Source organism: Polyodon spathula, chromosome 4, assembly GCF_017654505.1.
Source record: "Polyodon spathula isolate WHYD16114869_AA chromosome 4, ASM1765450v1, whole genome shotgun sequence".
NCBI lineage: Eukaryota > Metazoa > Chordata > Actinopteri > Acipenseriformes > Polyodontidae > Polyodon > Polyodon spathula.
Genome location: NC_054537.1, coordinates 65,425,827 through 65,448,780, shown reverse-complemented (window position 1 = coordinate 65,448,780; position 22,954 = coordinate 65,425,827). Strand labels below are relative to the sequence as shown.

At 36.9% G+C, this 22,954-nt stretch overlaps 2 protein-coding genes across 4 annotated transcripts in view; one reads left to right on the top strand and one right to left on the bottom strand.

The window, feature by feature from the left end:
• The window catches only part of LOC121314758 (retinoic acid receptor beta-like), a 218,895-nt gene extending 211,112 nt beyond the window's left edge, over positions 1 to 7,783 (top strand). For both annotated transcript variants that reach the window (XM_041248407.1, XM_041248408.1), the window contains 3 exons: positions 494 to 698; positions 4,055 to 4,213; positions 5,014 to 7,783. In XM_041248407.1, the coding sequence (XP_041104341.1) occupies positions 494 to 698; positions 4,055 to 4,213; positions 5,014 to 5,216 (567 nt within the window). In that variant the 3' untranslated portion in view covers positions 5,217 to 7,783. The remainder of the gene's footprint in view (positions 1 to 493; positions 699 to 4,054; positions 4,214 to 5,013) is intronic.
• Positions 7,784 to 11,216: 3,433 nt separating this feature from the next.
• Positions 11,217 to 22,954, bottom strand: part of LOC121314756 (DNA topoisomerase 2-beta-like) — a 56,819-nt gene continuing 45,081 nt past the window's right edge. For both annotated transcript variants that reach the window (XM_041248400.1, XM_041248401.1), the window contains exons 31-36: positions 22,557 to 22,743; positions 20,102 to 20,187; positions 19,911 to 20,009; positions 19,092 to 19,214; positions 12,359 to 12,456; positions 11,217 to 11,710 (exon numbers count right to left, since the gene is read on the bottom strand). In XM_041248400.1, coding sequence (XP_041104334.1) covers positions 11,558 to 11,710; positions 12,359 to 12,456; positions 19,092 to 19,214; positions 19,911 to 20,009; positions 20,102 to 20,187; positions 22,557 to 22,743 — 746 coding nt within the window. In that variant the 3' untranslated portion in view covers positions 11,217 to 11,557. The remainder of the gene's footprint in view (positions 11,711 to 12,358; positions 12,457 to 19,091; positions 19,215 to 19,910; positions 20,010 to 20,101; positions 20,188 to 22,556; positions 22,744 to 22,954) is intronic.

The window sequence follows — 22,954 nt, the reverse complement described above, 5'->3', positions numbered from 1 at the left end:
AAGCCATTATGCTTCAACATCTATCAGGTGCCAAATTTGTGCTTTAATCCATTCACTGTGTTGTATTTTCTGTGAGCAATACAGTAGATATACTGGTAGCATCTGTACAAAGAGCTGTTGAAAAGTTTTTCGAAAGTGTTCTTCCCTTGTATCTTAACAGAGAATCTTCAGGCATCTTTAGCAGACTTTGCTGTCCTCCCCTAAACATTTGAAAGCTTTCTAGTCTTTTTTTTTTTATTATCCCCAAGTACAGATGACAGGAGCATTCCTCATCTCTGTTTTAGAGGGTGACTTTATATTTTCTTGAGCACTTAAAAACTAACAATGAAAGGTAGAAACACTGTTTTTTTTTTAAATAATTATTTTCGTCTTCATGTGCAATCTTTCAAAATTATGTTACGAAATTGTCAGTACAATTAAAAAGCCTGTTATTAAACCAGACATAAAAAAAAAACTGATGGTGGATTTTTAATGTTTTTTTTACCCTGAATAGATTCTGAGAATCTGCACAAGATACACTCCTGACAAGGACACAATGACCTTCTCAGACGGCCTTACGCTGAACCGAACACAGATGCACAACGCAGGATTCGGCCCTCTCACAGACCTTGTTTTCACGTTTGCCAATCAGCTCCTGCCTTTAGAGATGGACGACACAGAGACGGGACTGCTCAGTGCCACCTGTCTCATTTCTGGAGGTACGGATTTGAACATGTGTTGTGCCCATCCCTGTATTATATCAAATTCAAAGAAGAACATTTACACCACTGAAGAGAAGATGCTGCACTAAATATTTTTACTTTTTCAGCCCTCTGGATATTTATATAAAAAAAAAAAAAAAAAAAAGTATTTATTTTTCAAGCATTTCTATTTGGAATTACAACACAGATGGTGATAATCATTTTTTATCACCTGAGCCTGCAGGCTGTTTAAATTCAGACACAACTCTGGATCATAACTAGGGCTCTTTTAATTTTTTTTTTTTTTTTTTTTTTTTCATACTGTTTTAATGAGTTGGCTCAAAATAAATGTGTCCATTGAAAAGACCAAGACTGTATTACAGTCTTTTGTGCACTCCTTACAAAATAAACATCAAGAAAGTTGTAGTGGAGTACCACAAACGTTTTGCCCAAGTTTCTTCCACACAGTGAATAATCATAATGCTATAAAGTCATGTCAAGATACTGTATAAAACACAAGGGGGTATATTCAATTAATCTAAACAGTGAGGGACCTAAGTATGGTTGTTTAAACTATTAATATAAGCCCAGAGATTATACAAATCAAAAGTGCATGTTTGCCTTTTTAGTTATTTCTTTGTGTAGAAAACAAACAAACAAAAATTTTACATTGTTTGGGATGGTTTGCTAAATAAAAAAAAAAAAAAAAAAAAAAAAAAAAAAAAAAGTTTTCAGTCTTTACTGATCACTATCATCCATGAACGTCTTTTTTTACTGATCACCCTCAACCCTTCTACCAAACCATGAGCTAGTGCGTACACTCGTGTCCTGACCTCATTTAAGTGTGACTTGGACCTGTATCAATGGCTACAAGTCTGTTCTGCTTCTAAACAATTGAAGTCTATTTCAAATTGGCTCAGAACAAAAAAGTAGATGGATTCTCAGATTGCTCTGTTTCAAGCCAGGTCAGACAAAAAATTGAACTGAGCTTTTATACATTTCCAGAAAATCACTTTGGTAGTTACTTGCCAGCATAACCTTCAACCTGTATGGCGTGATCTAGAGGGGGTGGTCACAAAAAAAAAAAAAAAAAAAAAAATATATATATATATATATATATATATATATATAGCTCTGGAAAAAATTAAGAGACCACTGCAAAATTATCAGTTTCTCTGGTTTTACTATTTATAGGTATGTGTTTGGGTAAAATGAACATTTTTGTTTTATTCTATAAACTACTGACAACATTTCTCCCAAATTCCAAATAAAAATATTGTCATTTAGAGCATTTATTTGCAGAAAATGACAACTGGTCAAAATAACAAAAAAGATGCAGTGTTGTCAGACATCGAATAATGCAAAGAAAATAAGTTCAGATTCATTTTTAAACAACACAATACTAATGTTTTAACTTAGGAAGAGTTCAGAAATCAATATTTGGTGGAATAACCCTGATTTTCAAGCACAGCTTTCATGCGTCTTGGCATGCTCTCCACCAGTCTTTCACATTGATGTTGGGTGACTTTATGCCACTCCTGGCGCAAAAATTCAAGCAGCTCGGCTTTGTTTGATGGCTTTTGACCATCCATCTTCCCCTTGATCACATTCCAGAGGTTTCCAATGGGGTTCAGGTCTGGAGATTGGGCTGGCCATGACAGGGTCTTGATTTGGTGGTCCTCCATCCACACCTTGATTGACCTGGCTGTGTGGCATGGAGCATTGTCCTGCTGGTAAAACCAATCCTCAGAGTTGGGGAACATTGTCAGAGCAGAAGGAAGCAAGTTTTCTTGGCTTGATTCATGTGCCCTTCACAAAGACAAATCTGCCCGATTCCAGCCTTGAGTCCAATTTTCAGCTTTGCCCAACACCTGGTTGTCTAATGGTTAGACGGAGACCTGGAGAGGCCTACAAGCCACAGTGTCTCATACTCACTGTGAAATGTGGTGGAGGATCGGTGATGATCTGGGGGTGCTTCAGCAAGGCTTGAATCGGGCAGCTTTGGCATGAATCAAGCCAAGTACAAGGTTGTCCTGGAAGAAAACTTGCTTCCTTCTGCTCTGACAATGTTCCCCAACTCTGAGGATTGGTTTTTCCAGCAGGACAATGCTCCATGCCACACAGCCAGGTCAATCAAGGTGTGGATGGAGGACCACCAAATCAAGACCCTGTCATGGCCAGCCCAATCTCCAGACCTGAACCCCATTGGAAACCTCTGGAATGTGATCAAGGGGAAGATGGATGGTCAAAAGCCATCAAACAAAGCCGAGCTGCTTGAATTTTTGCGCCAGGAGTGGCATAAAGTCACCCAACATCAATGTGAAAGACTGGTGGAGAGCATGCCAAGACGCATGAAAGCTGTGCTTGAAAATCAGGGTTATTCCACCAAATATTGATTTCTGAACTCTTCCTAAGTTAAAACATTAGTATTGTGTTGTTTAAAAATGAATCTGAACTTATTTTCTTTGCATTATTCGATGTCTGACAACACTGCATCTTTTTTGTTATTTTGACCAGTTGTCATTTTCTGCAAATAAATGCCCTAAATGACAATATTTTTATTTGGAATTTGGGAGAAATGTTGTCAGTAGTTTATAGAATAAAACAAAAATGTTCATTTTATCCAAACACATACCTATAAATAGTAAAACCAGAGAAACTGATAATTTTGCAGTGGTCTCTTAATTTTTTTCAGAGCTATATATATATATATATATATATATATATATATATATATGCAAAAAATGCCTTAGCTTTCATCTCTACCACTGATGTTGTAAAAGAAGGGTCCTCAGATGACAGCGATAAACACATATATGAAGTGCCCATCTAAAAATGTAGGCAAATGTGATGGGAGAGGAGGGATTCAGACCTTATCATACCCTGTCCTTTACTTAGTTATTTGAGAAAGACACTTAAAAATGATATGGAAATAAAAGTCCAAATCTGTATAGTGGTAGGATTTGGAATTCAAATTAGTTTCATCCACTTACATATGAGAAGCATAAGCAAGACTTTTTGCATCCAGGTAGAGTGTGTTAAAATACAAAAATGTACTAAATATTGCCTCTTGTTTCAAAAGCAGCCATATACGCTATTTTTTAAAAGCAAGGAATACTGCAGTCTAGCACAAAACTCTATTCCACAGCTGCTTTTCATATGTAATTCCACAGATGGCACTTAGGTTTATCTTTAAATGCTGCCATCTACTGGTAATATGAAGTTCTACAATAGCTAATACAATGGAGTGGTGTTAGAGCTCCCTCTTTTGGTCACCCATACAAACATTACTCACTCAATTCTAACTGTAATCACCAAAGGAACTCTTTCTAGCTTTTCCATTAGTCTGAAATTGTATTTTGTTTAAATTCCAGACCGACAAGATCTTGAGGAACCAGCAAAAGTTGATAAGCTGCAGGAACCACTTCTGGAGGCATTAAAGATTTATATAAGAAAGCGGAGACCTAGTAAACCACACATGTTTCCAAAGATTTTAATGAAAATTACAGATCTGCGCAGCATCAGTGCAAAAGGTATGAACCTGTATGTCCTGGAAAGACAGCAACAAAAACACTAATATATATATATATATATATATATATATATATATATATATATATAATATATATAATTGCAGCATGCTCTTAGGTTATACGCAGGAAATGGAAACATTAGAAATCGTGGAAACATTAGAAATCCACCTAGAAGGCTTACCATGCTGTGGTAAAGTAATGCAACTTTTTTAACATCTTGCAATTCAATTCATATTCAGTCATAGAGAACTTACTCGAACATGGAAGCATTGGGCTTTCTATGAAACCAAAAGCAGTGTATACCCAAGTACAAGCATGCATTCACCTATCAGCACAATTGCACAGATACATATCACGACATAAAAGCAACTGGCTGTGCAATATTCTATTTTCTAATATAAAGTGTACAACTTGTCATTGGACTCCTTTAGGGTTGTATATCATGTTACAGTTTTTTTGGACAGTACCAGTCTTTAATAAGGGGGACATTCCCCACAAAATCTACACACTTACTGAGAGCGCCAAAATTGTGATTTGATTGATTTATTTTTCCTGCATACCAAGTATCCCATTGGCATGTAAAAACATTATTTTACAACAGAAACACTTTTTGGGGTTGTATACCAGCAGTTACTTTGCCTTTCCAATCTCACATTCATGTGTAGCTGACTTTAGTAGGAGTGTTTTCATAGCTATTAGTCGATGGTCCAAAAATCACTCTAAATGGTGGGAGTCATTTTCAGATACAAGATAAAGCACAGAAGCTTGTGAAATGCTAACAGAAATGTGTTTTCTTTCAGGTGCAGAACGTGTTATAACACTAAAATTGGAAATTCCAGGATCAATGCCTCCACTAATCCAGGAGATGCTTGAAAACTCAGAAGGACAAGATGCACAAGGAGCTGATGAAAAGGAAAGTACAAACAAAACCGAACAGAACCCCAGCTCATCTCCAAGATCGGAAGACAGTGACCCCGTCAGTCAGCCTGCAGTGGCACAATAGAACTATTAAACAATTTCAGATAACCCCTTACAAAATGCAGGAGGAACAGGCAAAGCGAGAAGCATTTTCATAGATGTTTTGCCTTTGTGTTTTTTTCCTTCTTTTTTTACAACACTAAGGCCTAAAAGGACCAGTTCTTTGCATACAATTCTTATTAAGCTCTTAACTTTTTTGGACTTCAGTCTATATGTCTTTGAATTTTAAAGTTTCATTGGTAAAAATACCTAAACTAGTTTTAAAATATCAGGGTTACATTATTTAATTTCACAATTGCATGGTTCAGAGCTTGGCAAGTGGTTACATTTTTTACTTGTTGACATGCATTGTACATATCATTGTATGGTTAAATCTTTGTTACTATACTGGATTTGTGGTGCTTTTTCAATGCCTTAAATATGTTTTAAGGCAAGATATAAAATGGGCTTATTAAATCCTAAAAACATATAGAATGTTTTGACTTAGGTTAGTATGGAAGTCTATTTTACATTTGTTCATATATTTAAGGTGTATCTGTTTTGTACTCTTTATTCCCCCATTAAACAACATGACAGAGCCTACATAAGTGGCAGCAAGTGCCCTACCCTTCAGTATCAATAGAAACTACCAGTTCTGTTAAAACAGGTCAAAACAATTGTCAGTCATTGTGAGTAAAAGAGTTTTAGATGTTCAAAGAAAGAATATTACACTTATTTTGCAGTAAAGATAGCCTCCAAGGCAAATCACTGTTCAGTGTTACAATGTTGTTGTTTGCCCGTGTCATGTTGAGCCAGTTAGATGATGTATTGGCTGACCATGCAGCACTGTTGTAGAGTTGTGTTCCTAGATACTCTTAATTAGGGGTTTTAATTGATTAATCAGTCCTGTGGGCTTTGATCAATTAAAAAAAAAAAATTGATCGATTAATCTTGTCTACCTGAGTGCGCCAAAATTATTATTTTTTTTTAAATGGCAGAAAGTACTTTGAAATACATTCTACTCAACTCCGCCTTTACTTTGTCATGCGGCACGCAAGGGATAATGGGATATAAAGAGAGCTCCAGGGCAGCTTTTCTATTGTCTATGGAGAGAGATTGGATTGGGCTGGCTTTCTCAGTGTCTAAAATGTTTTAAAACTTTTGAAAGACTGTTTCACTCTTGCCCAGGGTCCAATGAAAAACCAAATTAACCTGGTGAATGATAAATTGATAGGAAAAATGTACTTTTCTGAATACAGTCCTTCATCCGCACCTGCTTAGCTAAGATCACATGTTCTGTGATTGCAGTATCATATTCACCTATAGCAAAATACTATTTACTAGTAGTATGGTATAAAGATTATATTTTGCTATACCAATGCAAATTAACTTAGGCTACTAGCATTCACTATTTTTAATATTACTATAGTGAAATACATAGCTTGATTGAAACCTGAATTCACAATTCTCTTATTTAAAAACCTCTCCAATACAGTTCACTTAAATAAATATTTTAACTAATCAATTAATAAGGGTCTTTGTTTTATTATTTTACTGGGTTTTTTTGTTTTGTTTTTTTACAGAAAAGTTACAGTAGTAAACCATCAGCATGAAATTTGAAAAATGGTAAAACAACAAAATATAAAAACTGACCAATATCAATAAATGTATGTTTTATAATTGTATCTGCTGTTTATAATTGCATCTCTACTTTCTGCCCATGTGCCATCTCTGGTACTGCATTCAGAAAAGTGCATTTTTCGTTTCAATCACAGTATGTCATCATTAACATGCGTTATGTTTTTCGTCAAGACACCCTGGGCAGTAAAATCAGTTCAAAGCATCTCCATCCAACACCGCTCTATTGACTCAATATAAAAGCTAGTCCCAAGTTCTTTTTATATCCCATAAACCTTTATAGAGTTGAGTACCTTAGTAATATAGAAGATCTTTGGTACTTTTTAAATCCTTGGCAAAAGGGCACCTGGAAGGTATACCAAATAGTTCACAATATCTAAATGCAGAAAAAAAGACTGCAACTTGCAACATTTGCACATTGGTGTTTTCCTTTCACAGCACAACTACATAGTAGTTGCAAATATCTTCAGACTGTCAAACTTGTAAGTAAATATATGTATATTAAATGTTAGCTGGCATTATGAAACATCTGCAGTAAATAGCATTATGTTAATTTGTATTTGTCTTTTAATACAATTCATATCACTAGCAAACAGGTGTTATTAATCTATAGTAGAGCAGATGATTTATCGATCAGTAGAAAAAGTCAAGATTAAAACCCCTACTTTTAAATTATGTTAGACTTCAGCTAAAACACTAAAGCAGTGGCAATAATTACATTTTCAAGATTATTACTTGGAAGTGTCAGAAAAATATGCAAGATATCCACAGATTAATCCCATCCCTGCAGATGCAGTGACTGAGCCAATTCATTTCAAGCCCCCCTGTTGGGGTATTCTTTTATATTTGCTATACCTGTAATGTATTTTCCCTGGCTCCGTTTGTACATTAACAATGCTTTTTATGCTCATATACCGTTTACCTTTACCGTGGATTCTCCTGGCAAATTAATAAAATATATTTATTTTAAAAATGCAGAAGTATTATAACCATAAATAACTATATTGTTTGATAGAATCCTGTACAACTGAACGAGTATTTTTAAATGGTTTATGTTTTTTTTTTTTATTTGTATACATGCAGGATTTGATATCAGATCACCATAATTTCATTTTTATAAAAATGTATTAACTATGCTTGAGCAAGTATATTTCAGCTTAAAAGCATGCTGAATTCACACATTTGCTGATGATATTGCACTCATAGCATTTTGTCTGCTAAATATGCATTGATTCTGCTGCTCAAAACAGTACTCAATCTGTAGTTCTAAACCTAAAAAGGTACCAGTCAAAGAGGAAATCTGTAGTATCAGCAGTGTGTGAATGTTCGTTCTTATTGCTTAAATACGCTCAGGTCATTTAACTGAGCATGTACGACCAACGAAGAAGGGATGAACATCAGATTACTTACAATGCAATGCTAATTCACTGGGGCTGTAAGGATACAGCAGAGGAAGCAGAAACGAGTTGTTAGAGGGACAGTAGCGGACGGAGAGCACCCGGACAGGAGAGATAAGCACAGGCCTCTGAAGCCAAAAGGAGAGGCATCCGCAGGGAACCTGCACTAGGGATGGGTTAGTCTGGGACTTGGGCACAAGAACATAAAGCGGACCATGTCCTGAAGGAAACAGAACATAGCCTTACGTGAAGGAAGAGGTAGAGTAGCTGACCTGAGGTTGGGGAAGTGAGCCCCTCCCCCCCTCCCCCAAAGGATGGACCGCAGAAACCCCACCTTGAGACAAAAAACAGAAGTCGCGCTAGTGCATAACATAAAAGCAAGGACATACAAGACAAACGGGGAGAGAGGTTAAGAAAGGGTTAGTGTGAGATGGTTATGTGTTTACCTGCTGCTCGTGGAGAGGAAAAAAACCCCTCTGGCTAAAAAACCTCTGGTAGTCCCGATGGTCAGGTAGCCCCCACTCCGGGCATGCTAGCTATTTTCTGTGTCAAGCATTACTGGAGGAAAGCAGGAGCATTGGAAGCTCAGAAGGGGTCAGTTGCAGATTGAAAGGGTAGATTAAAGCAAGTTTGAACTTTTGCATGCTGTAGTAGGGAGTAGAGATCTGCTGCAGTGAGAAGTGAGGGTAGGATCTGCTGAAAAGTGCAGAGATCTGAGGATGTAGTTGATGGACTGCTGTCAGTAGTGTGCAGTAGCTTGCTGTAGAGAGCAGAGATCTCCTTGAGTGAAAAGAAACTCATTGTGAGATATGAGCAAATTTAAGCTGCATGAAGAGCCTCCTTGGGATTGCAGGAGGTTATTGAGGTGAATTAGACAGAGCCAAAATGAGGCTGCTTTCAGCAGAGAAATAGAATACATTGCTCTGAGGCCGCTGCAACACCTATTGATTTAGTCAGGAGCAGTCTATGAGCGTATTGTCCATTGAATGATAGGAGGCCGTTTTGATTGAAACGTTGGTAATCATAGGACATGGTTTCTGTATCTGACTGGCAGCTCACATCGAATGAAATATTAACCTGGCAAAGAAAAATTGTTTACGATTTGAAAATACATGACTTTCGAAGTGAAAGAGGACCAGCAGGTGTTGGCTCGCAAACCACTGAAAATGCGGTTAAAGAGGTCTAAATCATGTAAAAATCTATCGATAAAATTGTTATCTGCTGATAAGATGACGGAGAGAGAGAGAGGCCTGATAGAAGGGGCTGCTGAAACCATAGGTATCTCGTCAGTCATGTTGCCAAGTCTCAAGAGAAAAGAAAAATAGTGGCACTGTCTTTCAAAACAAGCCCAACCCATTTTAGAGGGAGGGTAGTGGGGATGTTTGTACAAATTCCATTTTTTTTTTTTTCAAATGATGTGCATATACATTGACACCAGTCAATCATCAAATCCACTCCTACAACCATTTTCAACTGTTGAAGTCACGTCACCTATTACAAAAAATCCCCCAAAAAAACACAGCGTGACTCAAAAAATGAAATCGACTTAATAAAAACAAGCCCAATTCCGCTTATTATAAGCAAACTTGGCAACTGTGCTCGTCAGTACAAGCGAGGCATGGCCTCGCTAAGCATTCTCTATCCGTCTATCTATGAAGACATTTTGCGTGTTCTTTATATATTTATTATTTAATTAAACTCTATTGAATACATATTTTAAGACAGTTATGCATGTATATAAATAAGTTAACATAGGTCTACAAGATGCGCCTGCAGTTTCACTTAAATGTCATAAATTCAGCAAGCTGAACTCCCTCCAGTTGTGAAAGTGCAGCGGGAGGAAGCTGGAGGATTGCAGTACTGAGGCACAGAGCTCACAGTGTCGCTGGATTGAGGAAGTTCCCGTGGTAAGCATGGCCTGTGAGGCACCAGTAGAAAAGATGCAGCACAGTAGTGTCGTTGAAGTTCATGTGATCAGGAATTTATTTTTCATTATTTATTTATTTATATTTATTTTTTTCAGCAATGGTTTGTTTTGTAAGTGACGTTGTGAGTAGGCTTCACGTAATACGTTACAAAAGCACAAAACCAAAATGAGAACAAAGCTGGTGTTCCCGCTTTGAAATGAGAATTGAAACCAAATTTCCTTACCCATTATGAAAGGAAGTAGTTGTGAATTGCTAAACTAGAAACCCACATGGGAAACAGACGCAAGCGAGATGATTGACAGATCTACTGCAAAGGTGAGCATGGAGGGAGCAGAGGCCACAATGGCGTCTGCACAGAGACGAGAGAGAAACAGAATTGTGCGATTCTGTTATTGAATGACCAAGTCAGGTGGGACACTACTGCTGCTTTAACACTGAACTGCTATGGAGAAAATACCTTCACAAAAATAACTTTCAGAATCCTGATGATGTACTCATCTTTAAAGGTTGTGCTGGAAATACGTCAAAGGAAGATTCGTTTAGATCTGGCTGCGTGGAACATTTTGCAAACAAAGCTTCGCAACAGATGTTAAGGGCAAGACGATTGCTCCCAACGGGAATGTTAACGCCCTTGTCGTAAGAGTTTTTATTTTATTTTTTAAGTTTGGTGGAGGGACGATATTTATAATGGAGACACAGCGGAGGCGAGCAGCGCTTTGAACGGCGCGGCTGGAGAGTAGATAGTTGCAGGCTTAACTGCCAATAAAGCTGCTGCAGCGAGCAAAAGAAAGAAGCTGAAGGACGAGAAGAATCTCAGAGCAAGTAGTAAAATTTGCTTTAAATTATTTGAAATTGGACGAGAGAGCGAAAGAAGGTGAAGTTTAAACATTAGTAAAGAGAGAAAGCTGAAGCACGTTTTGACAGAGTCCGAGTGTTTGCTAGAAAGCGAAAACACTACAGTGAAGGTGCATGTGATTAGGGTTTAAATAGGAAATTAGTAATGATAAATATTAAGCAGCTCCAGCTCCTGCCCTCCCGGCTGTTGTTTAGCACTTCACACAAGAATTGAAGACCAAACTCATCTTACAGTTCTTAATGTTTACTTCCAAGTTCATTTCAAAAAAGCAGTTTACATTTTATTTCTCTTAACAATTAAAATGTGCATTAGCACAGGTGTCTAAACAACTTCTAAAACCCAATCAGACAAATACATGACATTTCAGTGATAAGTAAAAAAAACAAACAGAAGAGAATAAACTGTATAATAATAAAAAGTGTAAAACATCTACACACCAGTAAAAACCACCGAGAACGTTATCACAAAAAATGAGCAAAATGTACAAAATTCTGCAAGACAAGACAAAAGAGGAGATGCTCTATAAGATCATGTATGTTGCTGGAAAATGTTTTGTTGCCAGGATCACCTAATCAAACATTTCAAATGCATCTTCATCATCTGATTCTGCAAAATATTTCACTTCTTTTTTGGCTCGACCTGGCCTTTCTCTTGAAGAGGTTTCTGATCTGCCAAAGTTTGTGTCAAAATCGTCATCTTCTGAAACAACCTTCTTAGATTTCTGAAAAAGTAAAAAGATTTTATTCAAGCCTTTTTTGCACATTCCGAGTGACACTTGATTCTTAGATACATGTAATGTTTATCCATTGGCTATAAACTTCAACACCTGCTATTTTATAAAATAAATTTAAATTACCAATGACTGGCTGAGAGCAAGAACAATTTTAACTTGCATAATAAAGATTGATGAATTATCAAAACATAACTCTGCTATCACCAAAGGGTATAATTTATATTTTTTTAAAAAAATGTTCTAGTGCTCAGCTAGAAAAACACTGTTTCAACAAGCCAGTTAAACACAAAAAGATCTTCAGACCAAGGTTTCTTGATTTGTAATACCCTGTTCAGATTACCAAGACATGCTTGATCACACATTTAAACCATTAAACTGCTATTTACAAAGTTTCCAAAATTAAAAAAAAAGCAAATCAAGAATTTATAGTTTTATTTTTAAGGAGCCAGCTTGACCTTGCATGATTAGACCAATACTGGGTTTTACAAAAATCTGTGAAGACTCAGATGCAGCAAGTACTAATTTTGTGTGGACTGATGAAGTGACAGACATGTACACTGCATGATTTTCATTCAACATTACCACTTTACATTTTTTGTACCTTCTCAAATAATGTATTATTTGCAAGTCACTCACCCTGCTTGTAGGAGCTTTCCCTGTCTTTTTTGCAGGAGAGTATTCATCTTCCTCCTCGGAGCCAGACTGGGGTTTTCTCTTCCTCCCTCGACCTTTACCTGTGGAAACATAGGTATTCAATGAGTTCAGAAATAGCAGTTATTTAACAGATTCTATCACCATATTAAAATCACAGGTTCAAATCAGGGTCTGTACAGAAATAAGCGCCAGTGCCATCTTGTGAGCAGCTAAAGTTTCATTTTGTATAAATGGTAACAAATAAATCAAGTTTGTGAACTGAACCCATTCATCAGAGTTTATTCACCAAAAAGCCAAGATATTGAAAAACTGACATCACTCATGACAGACTACATCTGGGTACTAGACTTTAAATTATTAGATATTTTAAATGGGAAAGTCTTCTTATATGGCTCTTGTAAAGGAACTGAAAACAAATGTATTTAAGTAATTTAACTTGGTATACAGCTGCAGACAAAAGTACTGGCATCCTAAGCTTATTATACCATAATTCAAGGAAACTGATTAAGGATAAGCATGTAGTAAATGGTAGACACCTTTTAATAAAACAAAAATAAAATTACAACATTTCTAAAACTTAAATAATCTTTATTAAAAAAACCAAATTCAACTTTTTCATTTGAAGTATTTGTTCATGAATAGTATTTCCTGTGTTCTCTTTTTGCTTTTATTTCAGCTTTCAGACACTTGTTAGATCTTGTTGGGAAAATCTGGGTCCACTCTGCCTAGCACATTTCCTTTCGTATCAGCGATATCATGGGGCAAGTTCAGCATGGAAAAGGAGGTTTTGGTCTCAGTTCAGCTCCTTGCACATGGCACAAAGCAGCCCCAGCTCAACGGAGGAAGCTGGTAGTCAATGAGGTGCAAAAGCAGGAGGGGTGGATGAGGTGCGTAAAGGCAGTTTCCCATGCCAAGCAGGGAGAATGGACAAGATGGGAGAGTTTGGAACAATGCAAGATTGACTGGCGAGATCTATGGACAATGGAACAGAGCAGGATCAGAGTCCTCATCAGGTCAACTTATGATGTTCTCCCATCACCACAGAACCTTAATATAGGTGTAGGAGAGGATCTGTGGTGTCCTTTCTGTTCATCGGCAGCTACATTAACACACATTTTGACAGGATGTAAGGTGGGTCTTAGCCAAGGACGGTTTACTTGGAAGCCAAGCACATCATGACCAACAGGTTGCCACCAATGCCAGGAATATAGGACACACGAAGAACAACATTCCTCCCCCAGGGAAGCAACCTCCAAGAAAAGGTATTAAAACCAAAACTTGTCTAGGACAACTGGAAGCTGCTAGAGACTGGAGAATGCTGTCAGATGTTGGACAATGGCTTATTTTCCCACCCTGAGACTGCCACCACTAACCTTCAACCTGATATTGTCTTGTGGTCTGGATCAGCACGCCTTGTTCACCTGGTAGTTAACAGTGCCATGGGATGATGCTGTGGTTGAGGCGTATGAAAGAAAGGAACTTCGGTATGCTCAAATAGCTGCTGAAGCGCAACAGGGAAGATGGAGAGTCCAGATTTACCCAGTGGAGGTGGATTGTCGAGGATTTGTGGCACACTCCACAACCCGGTTTCGCAGAGACATGGGATTTAATAATCAAGAGTTGCGACACATAGTGAAGAACTTATCTGAAGCAGCAGAGAGGAGCAGCAACTGGCTCTGGTACAGATGAAAAAATTCTGGTTGGGGACAGTAGAAAAGAAAGCAACGTTGATGTAAAGGAAGGTAAGTAAGCTGGGCTTAGCTGAGTGGGGGAAGAGGGGGGTGATGCTATGACGCCAGAATCACTGTCAAGAGCTCTTAAGCTGCCATGGGCTAGTCGACGAAACACCAAGGATGGAAGGTGCCTACTTGAAGACCCCAGAGAAGTACCCTACTCAGCTCAGTCCAGATAGTTGTCATGCTGATGCGCTAGGGAGGCCGCACTGTGGTTGATCCCTGGAGCCAGCATTGCAGCCGTTGTGTGTGCTAATGCGCCAGGGAGGCAAAACAGGCTGATCCCGGCAGCCAGCATCACACTTCAGCCAAACACTAGGCAGAAGGATATCTACATCATCAGATGGAAGGAAACACAGATGGATCACATTAGTTCATAGTAAATAAGCTATGTCTTAATTGGTGTTTATCTTGGCAAGAGCGGAGTCCAATACCAGCATGACATTTTAACACCTACTCTCATGTAATGGAAATCCTTCAGCTCAGATTGGATACACAATGCTTGGCTACAGCTTTTTTTTTTAGATCAGTTCAAAGCATTTCTAAATTGGATTGAGATCTGTTCATTTCAAAGGCCATTCCAGAATTTTTTCTCTTTGTTTTCTTCAAGAATTCTAGTGGACACAAGGTTTTGTTCATTGAAGGCTTTCTTTTTTTTTTTTTTTTTTCTCCTAACATGCTGTGGTCCATTTTTGTGAAAGCTTTATTTTAGTCCCACTGGACCACAGAATTTAGTTGAAGAATGCTTCATATTCTTGTTCATATTTCTTGGTAAATTTTAGACAGTTTGATTTATGAATTTTCTTTAAAAAGTGGTTTGCAGCGAAGTCTACGTGCATACAACTCTTCTGTGTTCAGGTGCATTGGTACAGTTCTTTGGTGCACTACAATGCATAAAAATCTTTCTTTTAAAGTTAATGGCTGTTAATTTTGGATTTTTTATAGCTTCTTAGACAATTCTACTTGGATGTACCTACATTTTTTGGACGGCCACTTCTTTCAAGCGTTTCAGTTTAAATTGTTTTGTGGTATTTCTGATTGTGGATTCTGGTAATCCATATTTATTTGATACTGTTCTATAGCCATTTCCTTTGTTGCAATTTGCTTACAAGTGTTTGTTTTTTTAAAACTTAGTTCTTTAAGACAACACAGAGGTGCCAATACTTTTGTCAAAGACAAATATTTGAAATTGCTTATGTGCTTTATATATATATATATATATATATATATATATATATATATATATATATACATAAGCACACATGCACCATGCACCTCCAACATTATTGGCACTCTTGGTAAAGATGAGCAAAAAAGGCTCTATAAAATAAACACCACAGGTAATGTATATATATATACATGTATATTTTATGCTCAAAAATATGGGAAAACTATACTTTTTTATACTAATAACTGCTCAGAGAAAATGTTTATTTTTAACAAGTAATTTTTTTTTTTTCTCAAAAAGATGGGTGTCAAAATTATTGGCACCCCTAAAGATTCTTATAAAATCAAACAAAATTAAATCTGCATTAACATTCTACTTTAAGTACATATCAGTCTTAAGGAACTGTATTGTGGCCTTCCATGGCTTCCTGTTTCATTGGGGTACAAAAATGAGGTAACACACATGTAAAATCCATTTGCCATCCATCACCATGGGGAAAGACAAAGAACTCACAAATGAGGGGGGAGACAAATGGTTGTTGACCTTCATAAATCTAAAGACCCACATATACCACTTACCACTGTCAGGGCAATAATTAAGTAGTTCAAAACCAGTGGAACAGTGGTAAATCTGCCACAGTGAGGAAGATGGTTCGGGAGGCAAAGATGATTCTAAGGGCCACAGTTGGAGAATTACAGAACTTGGTTGCATCTTGGGGACACCAAGTCTCCAAATCTACAATTAGACGCCACCTCCGTGCCAACAGCCTATTTGGAAGGGTTGCCAGAAAAAAGCCTTTTTGAGAGCAACGAACAAATGTAAGCACCTAGAGCTTGCTAAACGGCATTGGCACTTGGATTGGAACCAGGTGCTATGGTCAGATGAGACGAAAATAGAGCTCTTTGGCCACGCACGCCAGTGGTGGGTTTGGTGTCGAAAGAAGGATGCGTATGCAGAAAAGAACCTCATACCAACTGTAAAATATGGTGGTGGATCTTTGATGTTATGGGGCTGTTTTGCTTCCACTGGTCCTGGGACCCTTGTTAATGTCAACGGCATCATGAACTCTACCAAGTACCAGGACATTTTAGCCAAAAACCTTGTTGTCTCTGCCAGGAGGCTGAAACTTGGCCACAAGCAGATCTTTCAGCCAGACAATGACCCCAAGCACACATCAAAATCCACAAAGAAATGGCTAATTGACCACAAAATCAACATTTTGCAATGGCCATCTCAGCGTCCAGACTTGAAACCCAATGAAAACCTGTGGTCTGAATTTAAGAGGGCAGTCTACAAGCGCAGACCGAAGGATATCAAGGATCTGGAAAGATTCTGTATGGAGGAATGGTCTAAGATCCCTTCCAATGTGTTCTCCAATCTCATAAATTATAGAAAAAGGCTCAGTGTCATTATCCTTGCAAGGGGAGGGTGCACAAAGGATTGAAAACAAGGATGCCAATAATAGTGAAACTTAATTTTTTTGGAAATTAATGTATAATTTGAGAAATGTGTAATTTTGGTTGATTCCCTTGAATCATTAATAAAAAGCAATATATTCCACATGTTGGAAAAATACAATACAGCTCATTACCTGTGGTTTTATTTTATACAGCCTTTTTTGCTCATCTTTATCAAGAATGCCAATAATTTTGGAGGTGACTGTATGGACTTATATATATATATATATATATATATATATATATATATATATATATATATATATATATATATATATATATATACACACACACACACACACACAGTGCATTGCAAAAGTATTCAGACTCCTGACCAATTCTCTCATATTACCGAATTGCAAATGGTGCATTGAAATTTTGTTCTGTTTTATATTTTATTTTTAAACAAACTCAAACTCAATTATTGTAAGGTGACATTGGTTTTATGTTGGGAAATATTTTTAAGAAAAATAAAAAAACTGAAATATCTTGCTTGCATAAGTATTCAACCCCTGTGCTGTGGAAGCTCCCAGTTTGCACCAATGAAAGAAATTGCCCTAACGAGGACACAATTACCTTACCATTGGCCTCCACCTGTGAACCATTAAAGTTGCTGTCACATTTTCTGGATAAAAACCCCACTGTTAAAGGATCATTGGTAAGGCTGTGAATCTGAAGGAAAATTAAGATCAAAGAGCATTCTACAGAAGTTAGAGATAAAGTAAAACAAATGCATAGATTAGGGAAAGGGTACAAAATAATATCCAAGTGTTTGGATATCCCAGTGAGCACAGTTGGATCAATAATCAGGAAGTGGAAGCTGCATCACACCACCCAGGCACTGCCAAGAAAAGGCTGTCCCTCAAAACTCAGTGCTCAAACAAGAAGGAGACTTGTGAGAGAAGCCACAGAGAGGGCAACAATCACTTTGAAAGAGCTACAGAGTTCAGTGACTGGGAGTGGAGTAATGGTGCACCAGTCAACCATATCAAGAGTTCTGCATAACACTGGCCTGTATGGGAAGGTGGCAAGAAAGAAGCCTTTTACTCAAAAAGTACCATCTGAAAGCACGTCTGGAGTTTCACAGAAAGCATGAGAGTGACCCAGCTGCGATGTGGGAAAAGGTTTTGTGCTCAGATGAGACCAAGATAGAGCTTTTTGGCCAAAACTCAAAGCGCTATGTGTGGCACAAACCTAACACTGCCCATGCCACAAGACACACCATCCCTACAGTGAAGTATGGTGGTGGCAGCATCATGCTGTGGGGATGCTTCTCATCAGCAGGGACTGGGCATCTTGTTACAATTGAAATAAGAATGGATGGAGCAAAATACTGGAAAATACTGCAAGAGAATCTGCTTCAGTCCGCTAAAAAACTGAAGCTTGAGAGGAAATTGACCTTTCAGCAGGACAATGATCCCAAGCACAAGGCCAAAGGTGAATGTCCTACAGTGGCCCAGTCAAAGTCCTGATCTCAATCCCATTGAGAATCTGTGGCACTATTTGAAAATTGTGGTCCACAAGCGTCGTCCAACCAACCTGAACAACCTGGAGCAAATTTGCCAAGAATGGGCCAAAATTACTCCAACACTGTGTGCAAAGCTGGTACATACCCCAAAAGACTTAAAGCTGTTATTGCAGCGAAAGGTGGCTCTACTAAATATTAATGTGTGGGAGTTGAATACTTATGCAAGCAAGATATTTCAGTTTTTTATTTTTCTTAATATTTCCCAACATAAGACCAATGTCACTTTACAATAATTGATTTTGAGTTTAAGTGTTTTAAAATAAAATATAAAACAGAATGAAATTTCAATGTACCATTTGTAATTCAGTAATATGAGAGAATTGGTCAGGGGTCTGAATACTTTTGCAAGGCACTGATATATATATATAAGATTGTTAAAGTAACCAAAATTGTATTCTGGTCTTTGTCATTAATTTGGTCATTTGTCATTAATTATTGGCTAATGTTGAATTATCTTGTATTAAGTATAGGTTGCCAATACTCTTGTCTGCGACAGTCTTGTAATAAAATTCAGAGTCCACTGGTTGGAAAATGTTACAGAAGACTTGTTACTGCTAAAATACAAAACGTGGAATCAAAACAACTTCTAACTTTTAGCCTAAATAATAAATATTCTACATTTTATCCATGGAAAATAGCTACATATAAGCACAATTTGATTTTAAAGTAAAATATCATATTTTTCCCCAGACAAACAATTACGAGTTTGTCGTAAAATACCTATAAAACAAGTAAGTCCAATAACTAAACAGTGTTTCACTTGCACGTTAATAAGAGTTGCACTAGACATAAAAGTACTAACCGTCCAGTTATAGGTTAAAATGCATACCTTTAGGAGTTGCAGATTTCTTTGGAACTCCAAACTCTAAATCTGATTCCCAGGCTGTTGTCTTAAACTTCTTAGGCTTTGGAGTTTTTTTAGGTTTAGGCAATCCATCTGAAGGTTTCTTTACTGTTTAAATCATTACAATCAAATGCAAGGTTACACTTCCATGGCAGATTAATGTTGACTTAATGTATATCCCTTAGCAGGGGATTATAAATGCAAAAAAGTCACATGTACGGGCCATCTCACACAAAGACAATAAAACTAACATTCAACCACAAACTGAAATGCCTTGATCTTAAGTTTAACCCCAGGTGTGCTGATTTTCATGCAGTCACTACACCACAGGAAAGGCGTGGGTCAAGTCGCATGTTTCTGGAACTTTGTGAGCGTACACACCTTTATACACACAGAGGAAAAACTCACTACCCACTCAACACAGCACCTACATCACTTTTGTTGGTGTATGTTTTAAATGAGAAGTATTTACAAACCAAGGACCCCTGGTACATTTTCAAAAACTGGTTTTGCGCTTTATAGTATCTTTGAATAAACTAAGGAATATTTGGATAGATAACTACAGTGACTTAATTCGATTTAAAAATGAATTTGTGCTTTGATATCATTTACTACAGTTAATGACATAATCTATTATTCTCTATTTAAACCTTCAGACACCATGATAGAGTATTTATCAATTTATTTTCCTTTATTCTACATTGCACATGATCTAATATTTTCTTCTAAAACTACAAATGTTATGTTTATTTTTTTGTAGTGTGTGTGTGTGTGTGTATATATATATATATATAAAAACCTTACCTTTCTTTGCAGCAGGTAATTTATCAAAGGTTGTTGAGCTAGAAAGCGATGAAAATACATGTGCACTACCTTCATCATCGCTGTCAAACTTCAATGAATCTAAAAAGGAAACAAAAGTAGTCAATACAATTTCATGCAAACTGTCCTTTAGGTTTACTTATGTAGATAATTAAGAAACAAAAGTTACATACCACTGTCATTGTTTTTGTCACAGTTCAAAGATGTTGTTGAAAATACAATTGCTGGTTCATGGTTTTTCTCTGCTGGAGAAGCTGGGCTATTAATAAAAAAGGAAAACATTGAATAACTTACATTTTAGCTTCAGTACATAAGTAATTAATTCAACCAAGTTTGATAGTAACCTTCATATGGGCTGAAGTAAAAATAAAAAAGGCTGGAAGTTTGACAATCTGTTATGTTACTGTTAACTACGTATAGGGGTCTACTTAAAATCTGAGAACTTACATATTTTTCCCCAGGTAGGCTATGGAATAAAATTAGGATTTCACAGACATGCTTAAATATTAAATAAACCCAAGTAGATAATATTTAATAGCACTACAAAAGCCTAAAATAGTGGTACATGCTTCCTTATTAAAACTGAGTGATGTAATTTGTTGAAGGCAAGCATGCAAAATCCCCCAGCAGTTGCCGCCGATATTCTCGGTCTCTGTGGTGTGAAGACTTTCCCATTGAGACTGTAGGTTCTGCATCCACTGAACTGGTTGGAAGTGTAAGGCAAAACTTTGCAAAGTTATACAGATGTGGCAATCAATAAGAAACAGTCCCAAAAAGTTACCAAAAGGTATCTGGTCTTTTTTTAATAAAGGCCATATACGCAGCATGTTCGTTGTCATGTTGTTTGTTCCATCCATTAATTCATTTTATTAGTACCAACGTGTCCATTCAGGTCTAAAATTCTAACTGTTAAAAAATTAAGCAACAGGTTGTTTGACATGAGGTGGCTGTGCTAGATTGTACCTGTAGTACTGATTTAACTTGGACACAACTGACAGGAATACTTTTTGTCTCCGCTGACTTTCAAAGTTTGTTTTCTGAAAGTTGTTATTTGTTATACGTTCTGTTTAGCAGCCTTTATAGTGGTCTTTCATTTAATGCGCGATTCTGAAAATACGTAGCAATCGATTGTATTGTCTCCAATTGCATTACAAGTGCAAAACCATTTAAGCCCATCAGCATGTAAAAATGTTTTGGGATATTCCTTGACATGATCCTCAGCTGAAATATACTTTGCTTTTTTTTGCTTTGTCATCCATTTTTGGTATTTTATCTCCAATACTGAAAACTTAATAAAATACAACTTAATGCAACCTAAATGAAAACAATGCAACACTGATGTTGTCCCACCATCTAGTAGTACTGCACAGGTCACAGAAAAGCCAGTACAGACACACTGATAGGCTGATTAAAACATTGTTGTCATATGAACAGTAAACACAAAGAACAACTCAAGTATTTTTTTAAAATGTTGTTTGTCTAAGGATTTTTTTTGTTTTTTGCTCAAGTGCAATGCACACAGGACAGCGAAGGAATAAAAAAAGCCTACCTTCAGAATTGATATATATTTTGCGTTGCCTGTGGTGTGCAGTAGTTAATTTAAATTAGTTTTTTTTTTTTCTCTCCATACTAGTCCGGTATGCATTGGCCCCTGAAGAGGTGAATTTCGCAGTGATCACTCAATTTCCACGAACTATGTACCATAAATACTGCTCAGAGTGGTTTAATACTTGATGTGAATCTTCAGTTCTGGGTTTACCACTGTCCGTTTTTGGTTTCTTCATTTCAGCGTTTTGTTTTGAGGACCTCACAAGATACTCATGCACTTGTTAAATGTAATTTAATTAGTTTTGGGAACACTGGTGTTCTTCACTGAACCATCTAAAAAAAATATTCTTAACTTACAAATACAGTACTGTTTTAATTTCCTTCATGTCCCACTTTTTTGCCACAATTTTCCAATAAGGTCTTTCTGATTCACTGTTGATCTGACTAGGCGGGAGCTGGATTTGATCTGACATCCATCTTGTATATGTCCACCCAGCCACATTCAAGTAAACCTGTACTTGCACAGGTTGCTTCCATCTAGGTTTAGGCTCCTACCCAGCATGCCAAAAAAGTTAACTGGCAATTTAAAGACAATTCAAGCATTTGGGCGATTTGGCTTTTTTCTATTTTAAAAATAGACTAGTATCCCCCGCCATTTCTTTAACAAATTAACATATTTACTTGTCCTCACTAAAACTGACATGTCGGGGAGACAGACAAGTTGTCTGGTTTAAAGCACATTACATTACGTAAAAATATAAATCTGTACAGTAGGCCAATAAAGTATATTGTTGCATTGACAAGTTCTCTACAGTACCTTACATATACTGCAAACACACACTACAGAAAAATCATTTTTATATGTACATAGAACACTTTACAGTGCACACATGGTTGCAAGTAAAACACAAAGCCTACCTTTTGTTTTCTGCTGGTATGTGTCAAGCTTTCTTTGCAAAAGCAATTAAAGACTTCAAATTCAGAATTATAATTGTAATCCACATCTTACTTTTCGAACCAATAGTGTCTGTACTAGTGAGGTACTACTGTACATCGAAATGTGTAATTTCAGGTACTCACTCCGCTAGAGATGTTGATTTAGCTGAAGGGAAGTCATCTTCCTCATATCGGTCCCTACTTTCTGAGGGTACAAAGTCATCATCTTTGTAACTCCTAACCGGTGAAGGTGCAGTTCTTATATAATCGTCATCATCATCATCATTGTCCTCTTCTTCAGAGAAATCAAAGGTATATTTTGGCTTTGCAGCTAGAAACAAAATCAAGAAAATCTTCTAGTCGAAAAAAAAAAAAAAACTTGGAACTTGGTTAAATACTACAAACAGTTTATTCGCAAACATTAATAAAGTCTATTCGGAAACTTTTGTTTATGATTCAAACTATGAGAAATCAGTGGGAAAAAATTGATCAAAATTAAGTTTGGTTGATGCCCTTCACAAAATTCAACATAAATTAGCTTC